This window comes from Schistocerca nitens, chromosome 1 (assembly GCF_023898315.1).
Source record: "Schistocerca nitens isolate TAMUIC-IGC-003100 chromosome 1, iqSchNite1.1, whole genome shotgun sequence".
Classification (NCBI taxonomy): Eukaryota; Metazoa; Arthropoda; class Insecta; order Orthoptera; family Acrididae; genus Schistocerca; species Schistocerca nitens.
Genome location: NC_064614.1, coordinates 628394684 through 628408740, shown reverse-complemented (window position 1 = coordinate 628408740; position 14057 = coordinate 628394684). Strand labels below are relative to the sequence as shown.

The window sequence follows — 14057 nt, the reverse complement described above, 5'->3', positions numbered from 1 at the left end:
TAAATAAGATCGCTAATAATATTTATTTATTTTGGAAACCGATTTCAGTGAAACATGACACGGAGTTAGTGGTCTGTAAATGATCATGTTTGACTGAGACTAGTTACCAGAAAAAATTAATATTAGTTCCGATCCAGATGGACTTTTTTAAATTCTTCTATAGAACCACATTTTTGGTGACTTCCGATGGACCACTTTTGATTTGCACACTAAAAAATGGCTCTGAGCACTATGGGACTTAACTTCTGAGGTCATCAGTCTCCTAGAACTTAGAACTACTTAAACCTAACTAACCTCAGGACATCACAGACATCCATGCCCGAGGCAGGATTCAAACCTGCGACCGTAGCGGTCACGCAGTTCCAGACTGTAGCGCCTAGAACCGCTCGGCCACCCCGGCCTGCATTTGCACAGTTTTGTGTTTCAGCTTATGTAAGAAAGTAACAGATCTGGCCTCTTTGTAGAACGACTGGTAAGGTTTACAGCTTTCATCAGCTGTCAGTCGAGTAACAAAATCGGCAATGACTGTTTCCTAGTCCCTTTTGGACAATTACATTACATTACGTTCCTTGTGGGCCCATGGAAGGAAATAAGAGAGCGACGGGAAATCAGGCGGCTGCAAGTGTTGAAGACTGGGATGTTATTCATGTCGCGGAGCTGAGGGCGATTTGAATACGAAACCACTATCCAACGACCTGACTCGGTCCCTTCTGCATTACCATTTCCAAATGCTCGCAATAGTAAACTGTTGGAGGAAGGTGAATTTAGGAGAAGATGGAGTCTTGCTACCGTGTGCAGCGAATTGAATGTAGGTCGTATACGATAAGAGAAACAACATTAATCCGAACTAATCCGTTAAGTTAAAATGTGTGTGAATTCCTAAGGGACCAAAGTGCTGAGATCATCGGTCCATAGACTTACATACTACTTAAAGTACAACGTAAACTAAGAACAGCACGCACACGCAGGGAGACTCGATCCTCCGGCGGGAGGGGTCGCGCAATCCGTGAATGGCATCTCAAACCGCGCGGCCATTCCGCGCGGCAGCCGTAAGTACTGGTGGAGTTACAAAATGGCAAAGATGAGCGGACGAAACCAAGAGCGTTGTTATTTCTTCGCTGGCTTCTCGCGCTTCTAAACGATGCTGCTGTGCACATTCTAACCGACTGATATGCCTCATTACCGCTGGCTTGTTCCTTTTATATATGGCCTTGCAGTATTAGCCGACATTTCCTTGCTACCAGGAAGCGCTGAAAGAAAATGGACAACAATCGTAACATTTCCCGAAGAAGTGCCGCTCTGCTGTATGGCTTCAGTATAATAAGCAGGACAAAACAGCTGTAGGTCGCGGTAGTTATTTAGGGATGAAGAGGCTTGCAGAGTGTAGACTAGTATGCGGAACTGCGTCAAAGAAGTCTTGTGACCGAAGAAAACAACGGGCAGGGCGGATCTTGCTGTGCATTTGCTAGATAATACGCAGCATACTAACTTAGCCATGCACTGTGCTGCATAGGACTATGTACGAAATTTCTTTCACTTTGTTTGAGCACTATTGGTACACGAATCAGAATGAGCATCTGAGCACATGTCCTCCCACTGCCACTTATTTTGTTCTGTAGGGCGCTATTCCGCTTACATACCAGGCGCGTACATAAAGTAAGTTTCCCACTTGCCCAACAGCTACGTGAAGTGACTGTGTCTACGTGATAGCGCATGCGCCGTGATACGTCATTACTCTAACGGAACTTCCAGAGGTCTCATAGTAGCTTCGTAGCAGCGGTTGAATCTGGTAGCTGCTATTCCAGCTCCCCCCGCGTACGAAGTGCGGTCGGTTATGACGTGTTTGAATGTAAACAGCACAGTGCCGTCTGAAATTCATCATCTGACATGTCTATAGGCCTAAAGTAATGAGCAAGCAAATGGCATGTCGCTGGTACAGACTCTGTATTGGGTCATCAAAAATTTTCACGAAGTGCAGCGCGAACCCATACACAATTACAGGCCATGCCGTGGAGCCTGTGCGGGAACGCGTTTTGGAGAGTTGTCGCTACATAGTCAGGAAACTCAGCAGCCAAATTACGCAGGTGTGCCACTCCTTGTTGCATTAGACTGTGAACCTATTGTTCTGGAAACTGCGCGCCAGGTTAGTGCCAAAGCAATTGAGCACAGAACACAAAACAAAGCACATGGCGACTGATTTGATTTTCTTGTAATAAAACAATGTGGTAATTGCAACGGGTCCTTTAGAAAAACCGGCACGGGAAGTTGTCTAGCTGCACAATAGCACTCGGCCACGGAGACCTCTCCGGACAACAGAGCTCCTACAAACGTTCGGCTGGAAAGTTTGACCATCCGCCCTACATCCTGGACCTCGCTTCCAGTGGTTTCCATGCGTTCCGGAAAGACAACGAATTCCTGGCCGTTCGGAGTCAATGTTCTCAGACTGATAGAGAGGCCGTGGTTTGAATCCACTGTGTGAGATTTCTATAAGACAGGGGTACAGAAGTTGGTCCCACGGTATAAGAAGTGCTTGAATTCCGGTGACGAGAAATAGTTCAACACTTCCTCTATCTATTCCAATAAATTTATCAATTAAATTATACTTTTCATCTGTTTACGACGTCGCCGGCCGCGGTGGTCTAGCGGTTCTAGGCGCTCAGTCCGGAGCCGCGCGACTGCTACGGTCGCAGATTCGAATCCTGCCTCGGGCATGGATGTGTGTGATGTCCTTAGGTTAGTTAGGTTTAAGTAGTTCTAAGTTCTAGGGGACTGATGACCATAAATGTTAAGTCCCATAATGCTCAGAGCCATTTGTTTACGACGTCAGGGAATCTTAATTTATGGATGCGCCTCGTGTTTCCTTATTTATCCTGTCTAATGGCTCACCTGCGTGTATTACCCCTACTTACTTAGTAGTCGATTTACTTGATGTTTCAGACATACACTGCACATAGAAATTTTTCGTTTTGTTGATATGTCGAGTATCTCCGCGCCCCTACATCGCCATCCGCCAGATGAGAACCAAAAGCTTGCGTCGTTGCAGGTGGTGCACGACCTGCCCGGCGTGGGGCGCAACCTGCACAACCACGTGGCGTTCTTCCTGGACACGGAGCTGCACAACGAGACGGACCAGCGCGACCTGGACTGGGCGGCCGCCGTCGAGTACATGACGAGCCGCAGCGGCCCGCTCTCCAGCACCGGGCTCTCGCAGATCACCGCCAAGCTCTACTCGGGCCTCACCCCGCCGGGGCCCAGTAAGTCAGCCACACCTCAGCGAAATTCTTCTTATCACCGCTGCGATTGGCACTGCGTTGCTGAAACGGTGCATACTACAGGGTGGAACATTGATAGTGACCGGGCCAAATATCTCACGAAATAGGCAACAAACGAAAAAAAAACTACAAAGGAAGAAACTCGTCTAGCTTCAAGGGGGAAACCAGATGGCGCTATAGTTGGCCCGCTAAATGGCGCTGCCATAGGTCAAATGGATATCAACTGCGTTTTTTTTAAAGATAGGAACCCCCATTTTTAATACATATTCGTGCAGTACTTAAAGAAATATGAATGTTTTAGTTGGACCACTTTTTTCGCTTTGGGATAGAAGGCGCTGTAATAGTCACAAACGTATAAGTACGTGGTATCACGTAACATTCCGCCAGTGCGGACGGTATTTGCCTCGTGATACATTACCCGTGTTAAAATGGACCGTTTACCAAATGCGGAAAAGGTCGATGTCGTGTTGATGTATGGCTATTGTGATAAAAATGCCCAAATGGCGTGTGCTATGTATGCTGCTCGGTATCCTGGACGATATCATCCAAGTGTCCGGACAGTTCGCCGGATAGTTACGTTATTTAAGGAAACAGGAAGGATTCAGCCACATGTGTAACGTCAACCACGACCTGCAACAAATGATGATGCCCAAGTAGGTGTTTCAGCTGCTGTCGCGGCTAATCCGCACATCAGTAGCAGGCGTTGCGCGAGAATCGGGAATCTCAAAAACGTCGGTGTTGAGAATGCTACATCAACATCTATTGCACCCGTACGATATTTCTTTGCACCATGAATTGCATCGAGACGTCTTTGAACGTCGTGTACAGTTCTGGCACTGGGCACAAGAGAAATTACGGGACGACGACAGATTTTTTGCACGCGTCCTATTTAGCGACGAAGCGTCATTCACCAACAGCGGTAACGTAAACCGGCATAATATGCACTATTGGGCAACGGAAAATCCACGATCGCTGCGACAAGTGGAACATCAGCGACCTTGGCGAGTTAATGTATGGTGCGGCATTATGGGAGGAAGGATAATTGGCCCCCATTTCATCGATGGCAATCTAAACGGTGAAATGTATGCTGATTTCCTACGTAATGTTCTACCGATGTTACTACAAGATGTTTCACTGCATGACAGAATGGCGATGTAGTTCCAACATGATGGATGTCCGGCACATAGCTCGCGTCCGGTTGAAGCGGTATTGAATAGTATATTTCATGACAGGTGGATTGGTCGTCGAAGCACCATACCATGGCCCGCATGTTCACCGGATCTGACGTCCCTGGATTTCTTTCTGTGCGGAAAGTTGAAGGATATTTGCTATCGTGATCCACCGACAACGCCCGACAAGAGGCGTCAGCGCATTGTCAATGCAAGTGCGAACATTACGGAAGGCGAACTACTCGCTGTTGAGAGGAATGTCGTTACACGTATTGCCAAATGCATTGAGGTTGACGGACATCATTTTGAACATTTATTGATTGATATGGTATTTACAGGTAATCACGCTGTAAGAGCATGCGTTCTCAGAAATGATAAGTTCACAAAGTTACATGTATCACATTGGAACAACCGAAATAAAATGTTCAAACGTACCTACGTTCTGTATTTTAATTTGAAAAACCTACCTGTTACCAACTGTTCGTCTAAAATTGTGAGCCATATGCTTGTGACTATTACAGCGCCATCTATCACAAAGCGAAAAAGTGGTCCAACTAAAACATTCATATTTATTTACGTACTACACGAATATGTTATAAAAAGTGAGGATTCCTATTTAAAAAAAAGCAGTTGATATCCGTTTGACCTATGGCAGCGCCATCTAGCGGGCCAACCATAGCGCCATCTGTTTTCCCCCTTCAAGCTAGACGAGTTTCGTTCTTTGAAGTTTTTTCGTTTGACGCTTATTTCGTGAGATATTTGGCCCGGTTACGATCAATGAACCACCCTGTATACTGGTTGCCCCATTTATCTTAACTACCCCGAATAATTTTCCGTCCAGAAGTAGAATAAAATAAGTATCATGAAACTTCGTCTAGTTACGAGGAGGACAATAACCAGCACGAGTGCCTTTCTTTTAAGTTTGTTCGTTATAAAGATATGCACAGGAGTCTAATTGAATCCCATACTGTTCTTTAATCAGTAATGCACTGCCTCACCTGAAGACTGGTGTAAAGCGTATCACAGTGTATCATTCATGTAAACATGATGTTACTGAAAACATTACACAAAACTGAGTTTGAGTCCTCTACCCCAATACATAGTGCAGGTACCTGGGGTTACGCAACTCGTCCACTTGCTGAAGTTGACAATAAACAAATGGAACACAAGAAAATGCATTCCAGTCGCTCAGTCACCTCTTGAGTTGAAGGAATGTGTAAGTGCAGTGTACGCAAACGAAGAGAAGTCAGAAATGATCCTCACTTACCTACTTTGTAAGTTGTCAGAATGATAGCTGAAATGCGCATACCACTGTAGTAGTTTTAAACGACATGTTGTATAAAGTTTGTCTTTAGTTAGTGCATTATCATTACTTTCATTTTATTATGGTTGAAAGTGGAAATAATGCTATTCATACAGAGGAACACCACAGAGAGTGGCGTTTTCTCTGTGTTTCCATTAGCTAATGTCATCTCCAATAAGTGGACGAGTTACGTTACACCGGGTACTTACACTGTTTGCCGGTGCAGGAGACTCAAAGTCAGTTTTGTGTTATATTTTTAATAACGTCATGTTTAAATGAACTATACATTGTGATACGTTTTTGAGAAAAGGAAGTAGATTACGGAATAAAAAATACAGGGTATTGTCATACTCCCATTACAAACTTCTAACGCTTGCAGAGGGGAGTGAGTAGATAATATTTCGAATTAGAACCGATATCCAGAAACGTTCCATTTCCGTGCTATATCCGTTTCAAAATATGTTGGTAACACGACCACTTTTACAAACTATATCACTTGTTTTAAAATTTCACTCGTTAATAGCCAAAGAATTTGCTTGTGTACACATTGACCAAGTACTCTTAACGTGATGCATTATCGCCTCTTCCAATTCGGGTGTGCGGTGTGTCTCGTAGAAACACAATAGTGACACTTGATAACGGTGAAGGTACCCTTTCTCGAAACCGTTGCGTAATTTTGGCGAAAAGGGTATATGATGGAGCCGGACGTCGTGGAAAACGATGTCGATAAAGGCGACGAGCAGCACTCCCGCTACCGTGAGATTCGCCCTTCAGAAGGCTCATGTCAATGTATTCTGCGAACTTGTACTCAGCCTAGTGGCTCTAACACAGACACATGAATGAGTTTCGATCTCGATCAAAGCGATAGGGTAGATTAAATCATCCAATTGCATATCTGCGTGGCAAATATGTTTTCAAACGGCTGTAGCACAAAACGGTACGTTTACGGAGAGGGGTTCCTATTCAGAATATTATGTACTCACTCCCCTAGAAGCTTATAAGGGGAATTTCCGAACAATCTGTATCGGTTGATATTTAATGAAAGCTGTTCTGCTGTTCTTATCTTCGTGACGAACAAAGTTACAAGAAAGACTGTCATGTTGCTTAATGTCCACCTAGTGGCTACACAAAGTTTGCCTGATTTGTTTCTTATATTGCTTCCTGACAAAATGTTATTTAAACTGGATATGATGAACAGCACACCATATATACAGGTCAGCCGTCGAAATTCTTCCTCTCGAGTAATTATTATTCATTTGTTTAAGATATCTGTAATGTCTTTTATCCTAGACGAATACCAAAACAACGGCCGTCACTGAAGAGAAGGTTGCCACAAGATGTATTTTTTGAATGAATGATTTATTACACAGTAGGCAGTCTTGGGCGTATCGTCAGTCCAAGCTGGTGATTCAGAATGTATCAAACCAGTGCAGCAGACCTGTATGTTTCGATGTATAATGTAAAACTTATCCACAAGACAAAATTTTAAATTTCTGCGAGAAACCGTCGCTAATGTTTGACAATAGGCCTCCGTCAGAAACTGCGTACAGCGAATAAACCGTTCGGAAAAAAATATGGCTGATTGTAGGTTTTTCTTCAGTGATGAGGACAAATAGATTTCGTAACTTAATAAATCATAGTTTTTCTCCTTTTTAATTGAGCTATAGCTTTTTTATACACGAATAGTAGATCCGTGTGAGCCTAATTTCCGTTTTTAAGTTTTGTTGGACACTAGTTTTCTGATTTATTTGATGGGGTCCTCCGCGAATTCCATTACCTTCGTCTGGGAGTAGTAGCATGGAGCCTATTGCCTCATGTCTTAATGCATGTTCTATCACCCTATCCATTCTTTTAGTTAGTTTTTATTACATTTATTTTGTCACTGATTGTGAGGAAAATTTTCTGATTTATTACCTTATCGACCCAGTTGATTTTCAGCATTGTTCTATAACACCGCATCCCAAGCACTTCTAATCTTTTCTTTCTCGGTTTTTCTGTGGCGTGTGATTCATAGAGTGCTGCAACGTATGTTGCCATAAATTTTCTCCTCAGAGGATTCAGGCCTATATTCTGTTGCAGTGAAGATAGGTTATAGAGGAATGCATTCTCTGACTCTGTTAGTCCACATCAACCTCGCTTTGCTGTTCGCCCGTCATTTAGCTTCCGTGGTAGCCGAGTTCACTCACTTGTTACACTACATTTCCCAAATTTCTGATGGTAGATTTGCCACTAATCTCATTTTTGCTATTCGAAACAAGTTCATATATCTTTGGTTAACTGTCAACTCATGTTCGTAGTACAATAGATCGTCCAGCTCGTTTGACAGCTCCTGTAATGCTTCTGAAGTGATATAGCTCTACCGTACGTCTGAAAAGAAATTACGGAGTAAAAATAAATTAAATGTGTGGATTTTAGTGCTGCTGTTCGGCCTTTGGAAATGTCTGCCGTCTGTTCGTTTACTCCATTCTTCAAGTTTCATCGTGAGTAACGTAATCATCTCATATCGCTTATCCCGGAGCGCTAGTTCCACAGTAAGTTGACTAAACATCCGAGGGCTCGTCGTTCAAACGCCATAAGAGCAGCGCAGAGATCCTCATAATCAATGAACTTCGGCATCGTAAATTTCTTTCAGTTCTCCAAATTGGTTATCATTCAATTTGTCTAACATAGTTCTGCTGATTCGGTAAAAGAAATACCATACCTACATAAAAAAGAAATAGAGCTGGTGAAAGTATCTCGATGATTAATGAAGTTGTGGAAACGCTTTTGTCTTTGTTTCATGAGCTCCTAATGACTATTGGCCAAGGTTAAAAGATATTGGAATCATCTATGAGCCGAAAGTTGTCTGAGTTGAAAAAATAATCCCGTGGCCCTGTGAATATTCGTCGTGTACGGAAAATCAGACGACGTGGAAGTAATCCTGAAACGGATCACAAAATTATCCGCCATTTTTTTCACGTAAACAAGTACTTATCAAGCTACCGCTACTTTTCTGTATCTCACAAACAGCAGATCAGAAGAACGTAAAACTGATTAAGTCGTAAACTGATCGTACTATAAAAACACCAGCTTGGAGAAAACTTTACAGCTTTTATCGCACACAACTGGCCTTCAAAGCTAGTACGATTTTCTGAGGGAAAATGGTTCTACACTTTTGGTAACACTTTTGGGAAGCAGCGATCCTGTAATCTACATAAAATCAGTGAAAAAACAGTCTATTTCGCGATGGTAATTTATTAAACTGACCAGTTTCGGCCTATACTTAGGCCGTCTTCAGACAGCACGATAAACTGCAGTTTCGACGACCGAGATCAACTGGCTGTTCTATACTTCAGCGACTGAGGTCAACTGGCTGTTCTATGCATCGTCAACTTCAGCTGATGGTGTTGTCTGAATATGGCCTAAGTATAGGCCGAAACTGTTCATTTTAATAAAGTAAATGCCATTGTTTCAGAAAAGGCATACAGTGTTAGACTTTTTACGAAAATATGAAGCATTATAATTGAAGCAGCTTGTGGTATATTCAGACAAATTGTGAATTCATAGGCTTTACATTGTCAATAATTGTTGTCACAGTGAAAGGAAAGAAACGGTCTAGATCGTCCTGGTACACGTGGTACTGCCGCAAAGACACGTAGAGTGTGACAGGGCTCCACATATAAGTTCGACTTCACGGGTGATACGTTTCTGCTGTGTATTGACAGCTCTAAGCAGGACGTATAAAGAGCGTCTCGTTAGTCTAGCATTGGAGTACAGCCTGTTAGCGAGTATCGTTGCTACAGTCAAAGAAACTTTAACGGCTATTATTAATTTCAATCCTACGCGAATGAGGAAAAAAAGGAATGTAAGTCAAATATTCGTCAGCAAACTACTAGTACTGTTTCTAGGAATGGAAGACACAGTTTAAAGATCTTCATATATAGCATAGGGAAGTTTTCATAAGAGCTGAACGAAGCGGAGATTTATTCTGTAAAAGAGGTGACTGACAATGAAGCTTATCGGACCCTTTAAAAATAAAAAAAAATTGAAAGGCAGCCGGTCTTGGAGATATATGGAATTATTGAATTACGGAGGACCTAAAGTCGTATCGGCGCTAGTAATCATTTTTAATAAAGTGGCTCAAGGAGATGAAGTACCCCAAGAATGGAAGATACATACATATTACTGCCATGTATAAGAAAGGTAGTAGGAGATATTCGATTAATTACAGGGGAATAAGTGTATTGGTCTCTGTCAGTAGGTTTGAGTAGTATAGTACAAGACTGGAAAAAGGTTGTCATTGTCGTTTTATCTCAGCAGCAGTCAGGTTTCACTGCTGGGAATAGCTGTACTGTAACAGCTTTAATGTGCGCCAGATGTATGAGAAAATGATCGCAAAAATTAAAAATATCTCCATTTCTAGTTCGTTGATTTAGAAAAGGCCTATGATTCTATGCCAAGGAAATTACTATGGACAGCACTGGAAAATGTTTGAGTGGACTGTGCATTAATAGAGCTGATGAATCGGATGTACCACCAACACGAGGTAGTTGTCAAGATTGGTGGTAAGATATCGAAAAGCTTCAGAACAAGTAAAAGATTGAGACAAGAATGTTCTGTGGCACCAAACGTATTTAAGTTGTATTTAGAAGCTATTCTTGGTTGATGGAGCACGCAGTGAACAAGTCAGTGTGTCGTAGTACAGCATCAAAAATGGTTCAAATGGCTCTGAGCACTATGGGACTTAACATCTGAGGTCATCAGTCCCCTAGAACTTAGAACTACTTAAACCTAACTAACCTAAGGACATCACACACATCCATGCCCGAGGCAGGATTCGAACCTGCGACCGTAGCAGTCGCGCGGTTCCGGACTGAAGCGCCTAGAACCTTTCGGCCACGCGCAGCCGGCAGTACAGCATCAACACTTACATTAATTACTGTTTGCCGATGCTCAAGTACTTACTGCTCTGGATAAGAATGATGCGATGTATCAAAAGAGAAATTAATAGATGCTTATAAAGAATGGGGACTAACAATCAATATGAATTAAACAGAATATCATTTTGTTGGGAGTTGAGTTTCTCCGGTGAAGATACGTGAAGTGTTCAAGTATCGGGCTTCACTAATCCATAAGACTGGTCAGTGTAAAGTGGTCGTACCCTACAGAATAAATCAAGCGAGGGAAGCATTAAATGGTATCTTCTGGAGTCGACACGTATCCAGACGAACAAAGAAAGTAGTGCCACTAGCAGTGGTGGAAAGCATTTGGATTTACCGTTAAGATTGTTGGACTCTGAAGGAGAGCAAAGGGGGAAATTGAGGCTGTCGAAATGGATGGATTATGGCGAAGCATGAGAGCCACACACTTGGATCTACTGAGGAATTAATATGTAATAGTGGAGATTATAAAATGACTTTTATCGTAATAATATGAATATTTATATATGTGTTTGGAGAGAGAGAGATTGATTTTGATTGAGACTCTACTTTAAGTCGTAACTGGTACCTGCTGCCTCCTTAAATGATCAGCTTCTGCACCAGTCGGTGATGTATTATAATTTGGAGGAAGTTATTGTTCTTTAAGATTTAAAGTACGACTCTGTTGGTTACTTGGCCGTATTGCGGGTAGCTTTGAGACCAAGTTTTCGTAGCTTATCATACCTAAGGGGCCACTGTTGTACGTAGATACGATTAAACAGCAATCTGCTTTTCGTGAGAAAAGGAGATTGCTTGGCACACAAACTTCCTTCAAGCTACACGTTCTGCTACATCAAAATTGATCAGTGGAGTTCAGCACCATACTATTGTACAAGAACATAATCCAGTTACTGTAATTATGAAATTATGAGATGTTGTTACGTATTGAATGGAAACTATAGAGAATGCATTTATTTTTCTGTATTTTAGTGAACTTTGAACACTTACAATTCTGTCGATTGATAGACAGCGACGACAATGAAATTCACCTCCTTTTCCAAAAAGAAGATATTTCTATTCTTCACTTCCAGAAAATTTGTATACATAGATGTTTGGCAACTGCTACACATACTTTACTCGGTTTTATCACTAAAATATCAATATTCATTAAATGTAACAATACGTTCTGAGCGACGGCCTAGCATTACAACTGCGCTTCACTTGGTATTTACATACATTACTGAGCTTCTCAGAATAAAATTAGGCACAAATTAGTTAAGGGCAGTGAGGCTCACGTAACATTACAAGATGGATGCGTTCGAACCACTCTCAAATACGATTAATGCTCGAGCACTGAGATGGTATGATTGGATGGAGCAGCAACGACAGCCGCAATGTTTGCTCAGCTGGTCTCCACTAGGGAGAAGGAGCTGAGAAAGGCCGAGGACCACTCTGAGGCAACTACTGCATAGACGAAACTGTCGGAAGAAGATTGGCAGCATAGAAGTTAGTGGCATCTGACAACAGGCAGCTGCTGATAAGTGGAAACGCCGCTTTAAGAATGGGTAAATCTTCGTAGGCTATATTTCTGTAGAAGTCCTAAAGTCGCCATGCATTGTGACTCGTGTGGCAGCTGACGGCTCTCCACGGATCGATGCGTGGTCCCGTTATAAATCTGTCTCGTGCGGAAGGTAGGACAGATAGAGAAGTTACAGTGCTCGCTTTCTCCCCGCAGAGAGCGGGCCCACGGCTGACCCGGACGTGCAGCTGTTCTTCGCCGGCTACCTGGCCAACTGCGCGCGCACCGGGGAGGTGGGCGACAGGGCCTCCGAGACGCCGATGCCCCGCCACGTGTCCATCTCGCCGGTGGTGCTGCACCCCGAGAGCCGCGGCCAGATCAAGCTGCGCTCCGCAGACCCGCTGCAGCCGCCGCTCATCTACGCCAACTACCTGGACCACCCCAACGACGTCCGCACCCTCATTGCGGCCATCCGAGCTGGCATGAAGCTCGCCTCCTCCAAGGTGAGTTCACGAGTCTGTCCCGTTCCCACTCTGCGTTAGGCTTGCGACTAACTAGCGCGTTCTTATTGTGGAAGAAGTACGTCTTCTATGTTTACCTTGTTTTTTATGGAGATCACTCAGGCTGGCTCTGAGCACTATGGGACTTAACATCTGAGGTCATCAGTCCCCAGCCGGCCGGTGTGGCGGAGCGGTTCTAGGCGCTTCAGTCTGGAACCGCGCGACCGCTACGGTCGCAAGTAAGAATCCTGCCTCGGGCATGGATGTGAGTGATGTCCTTAGGTTAGTTAGGTTTAAGTAGTTTTAAGTTCTAGGGAACTGATGACCTCAGATGTTAAGTCCCATAGTGCTCAGAGCCATCAACAACGGAACAATCATAACGTAGCGCGTTGTTTAAAGGTCATCGAACGCTTGCGCGCCGCGACAAGGAGTAAGTACATGTCAGCGATCATCGCAGCCGGCACGCGAACCTCGTTGACACTTGTGTCCCGTCAGGTCATGGCGGTTGCCAGCCGCGTGACCGCCTTAGTCGCCACATAGCCCCCCACGGGAGAGCGGAGCTCCGTTGTTGTTGGTAACTGCCTCAGACGCTGTCCTTGAATATGGCCGGAAAGTACACGCGACGTCCGGGCCGCGTTGTACGTTGTGTTTGCGTCGAAGGAGCTGCGTGAGGTGCTGGATTATCAGCTGGCGAAAACGCTGGTCGGTGAAGGGAACTCTACGCATCTTAAGATTGCTCCAAGACAAAAGCAGGTTTAACTCGGTCGACCGACACTGTGTTCCATTTTCCTTTCACCATAATGTCCATCATTTTGTCCCGTCTTGTTATTACGTGGTGTGGTCCAGTGTAAGGTGGCGTGAGCGCTGGTTTAATGCCGTCTTTGCGTAGCATGGCATGGGCGCAATGCTTAAACTCTTTATGTACAAAGGTACGCGATGTCCCATGTTGCGCTGCCGGATGCAGTCGCATGTGTGAAATCCGATCCCGCAACTGGATTATAAATTGGGACGACTGTGATAAGTACCCCGGTGAGGCACCTGGATCAATAAATTCGCCTGGTAGCCGCATGGATTCCCCATAGACCAAATCAGCAGGGGATGAATCGAGGTCTGGCCTAGTGATGCTGCGGAGGCTGAGTAGCACTAAAGGAAGAGCCGTGGTCCACGTCGATCCGTGACACATTAGGGCGGCTTTGAGGGAGCGGTGCCACCGTTCAACTATGCCGTGGCTGGCTGGATGATAACTCGTTGCCGGCCGTGGTGGCCGAGCGGTTCTAGCCGCTTCAGTCCGGAACCGCGCGACTGCTATGGTCGCAGGGTTGAATCCTGCCTCGGGCATGGATGTGTGTGATGTCCTTAGGTTAGTTGGATTTAAATAGTTCTAAGTTCTAGACGA

The 14057-nt window shown here is 44.1% G+C and overlaps 1 protein-coding gene across 1 annotated transcript in view; it reads left to right on the top strand.

Annotated features, from left to right (window-relative positions):
• Nucleotides 1–14057, top strand: part of LOC126236645 (glucose dehydrogenase [FAD, quinone]-like) — a 209150-nt gene that overhangs the window by 182033 nt on the left and 13060 nt on the right. The window contains exons 6-7 of the mRNA XM_049946108.1: nt 3044–3254; nt 12378–12664. Coding sequence (XP_049802065.1) covers nt 3044–3254; nt 12378–12664 — 498 coding nt within the window. The remainder of the gene's footprint in view (nt 1–3043; nt 3255–12377; nt 12665–14057) is intronic.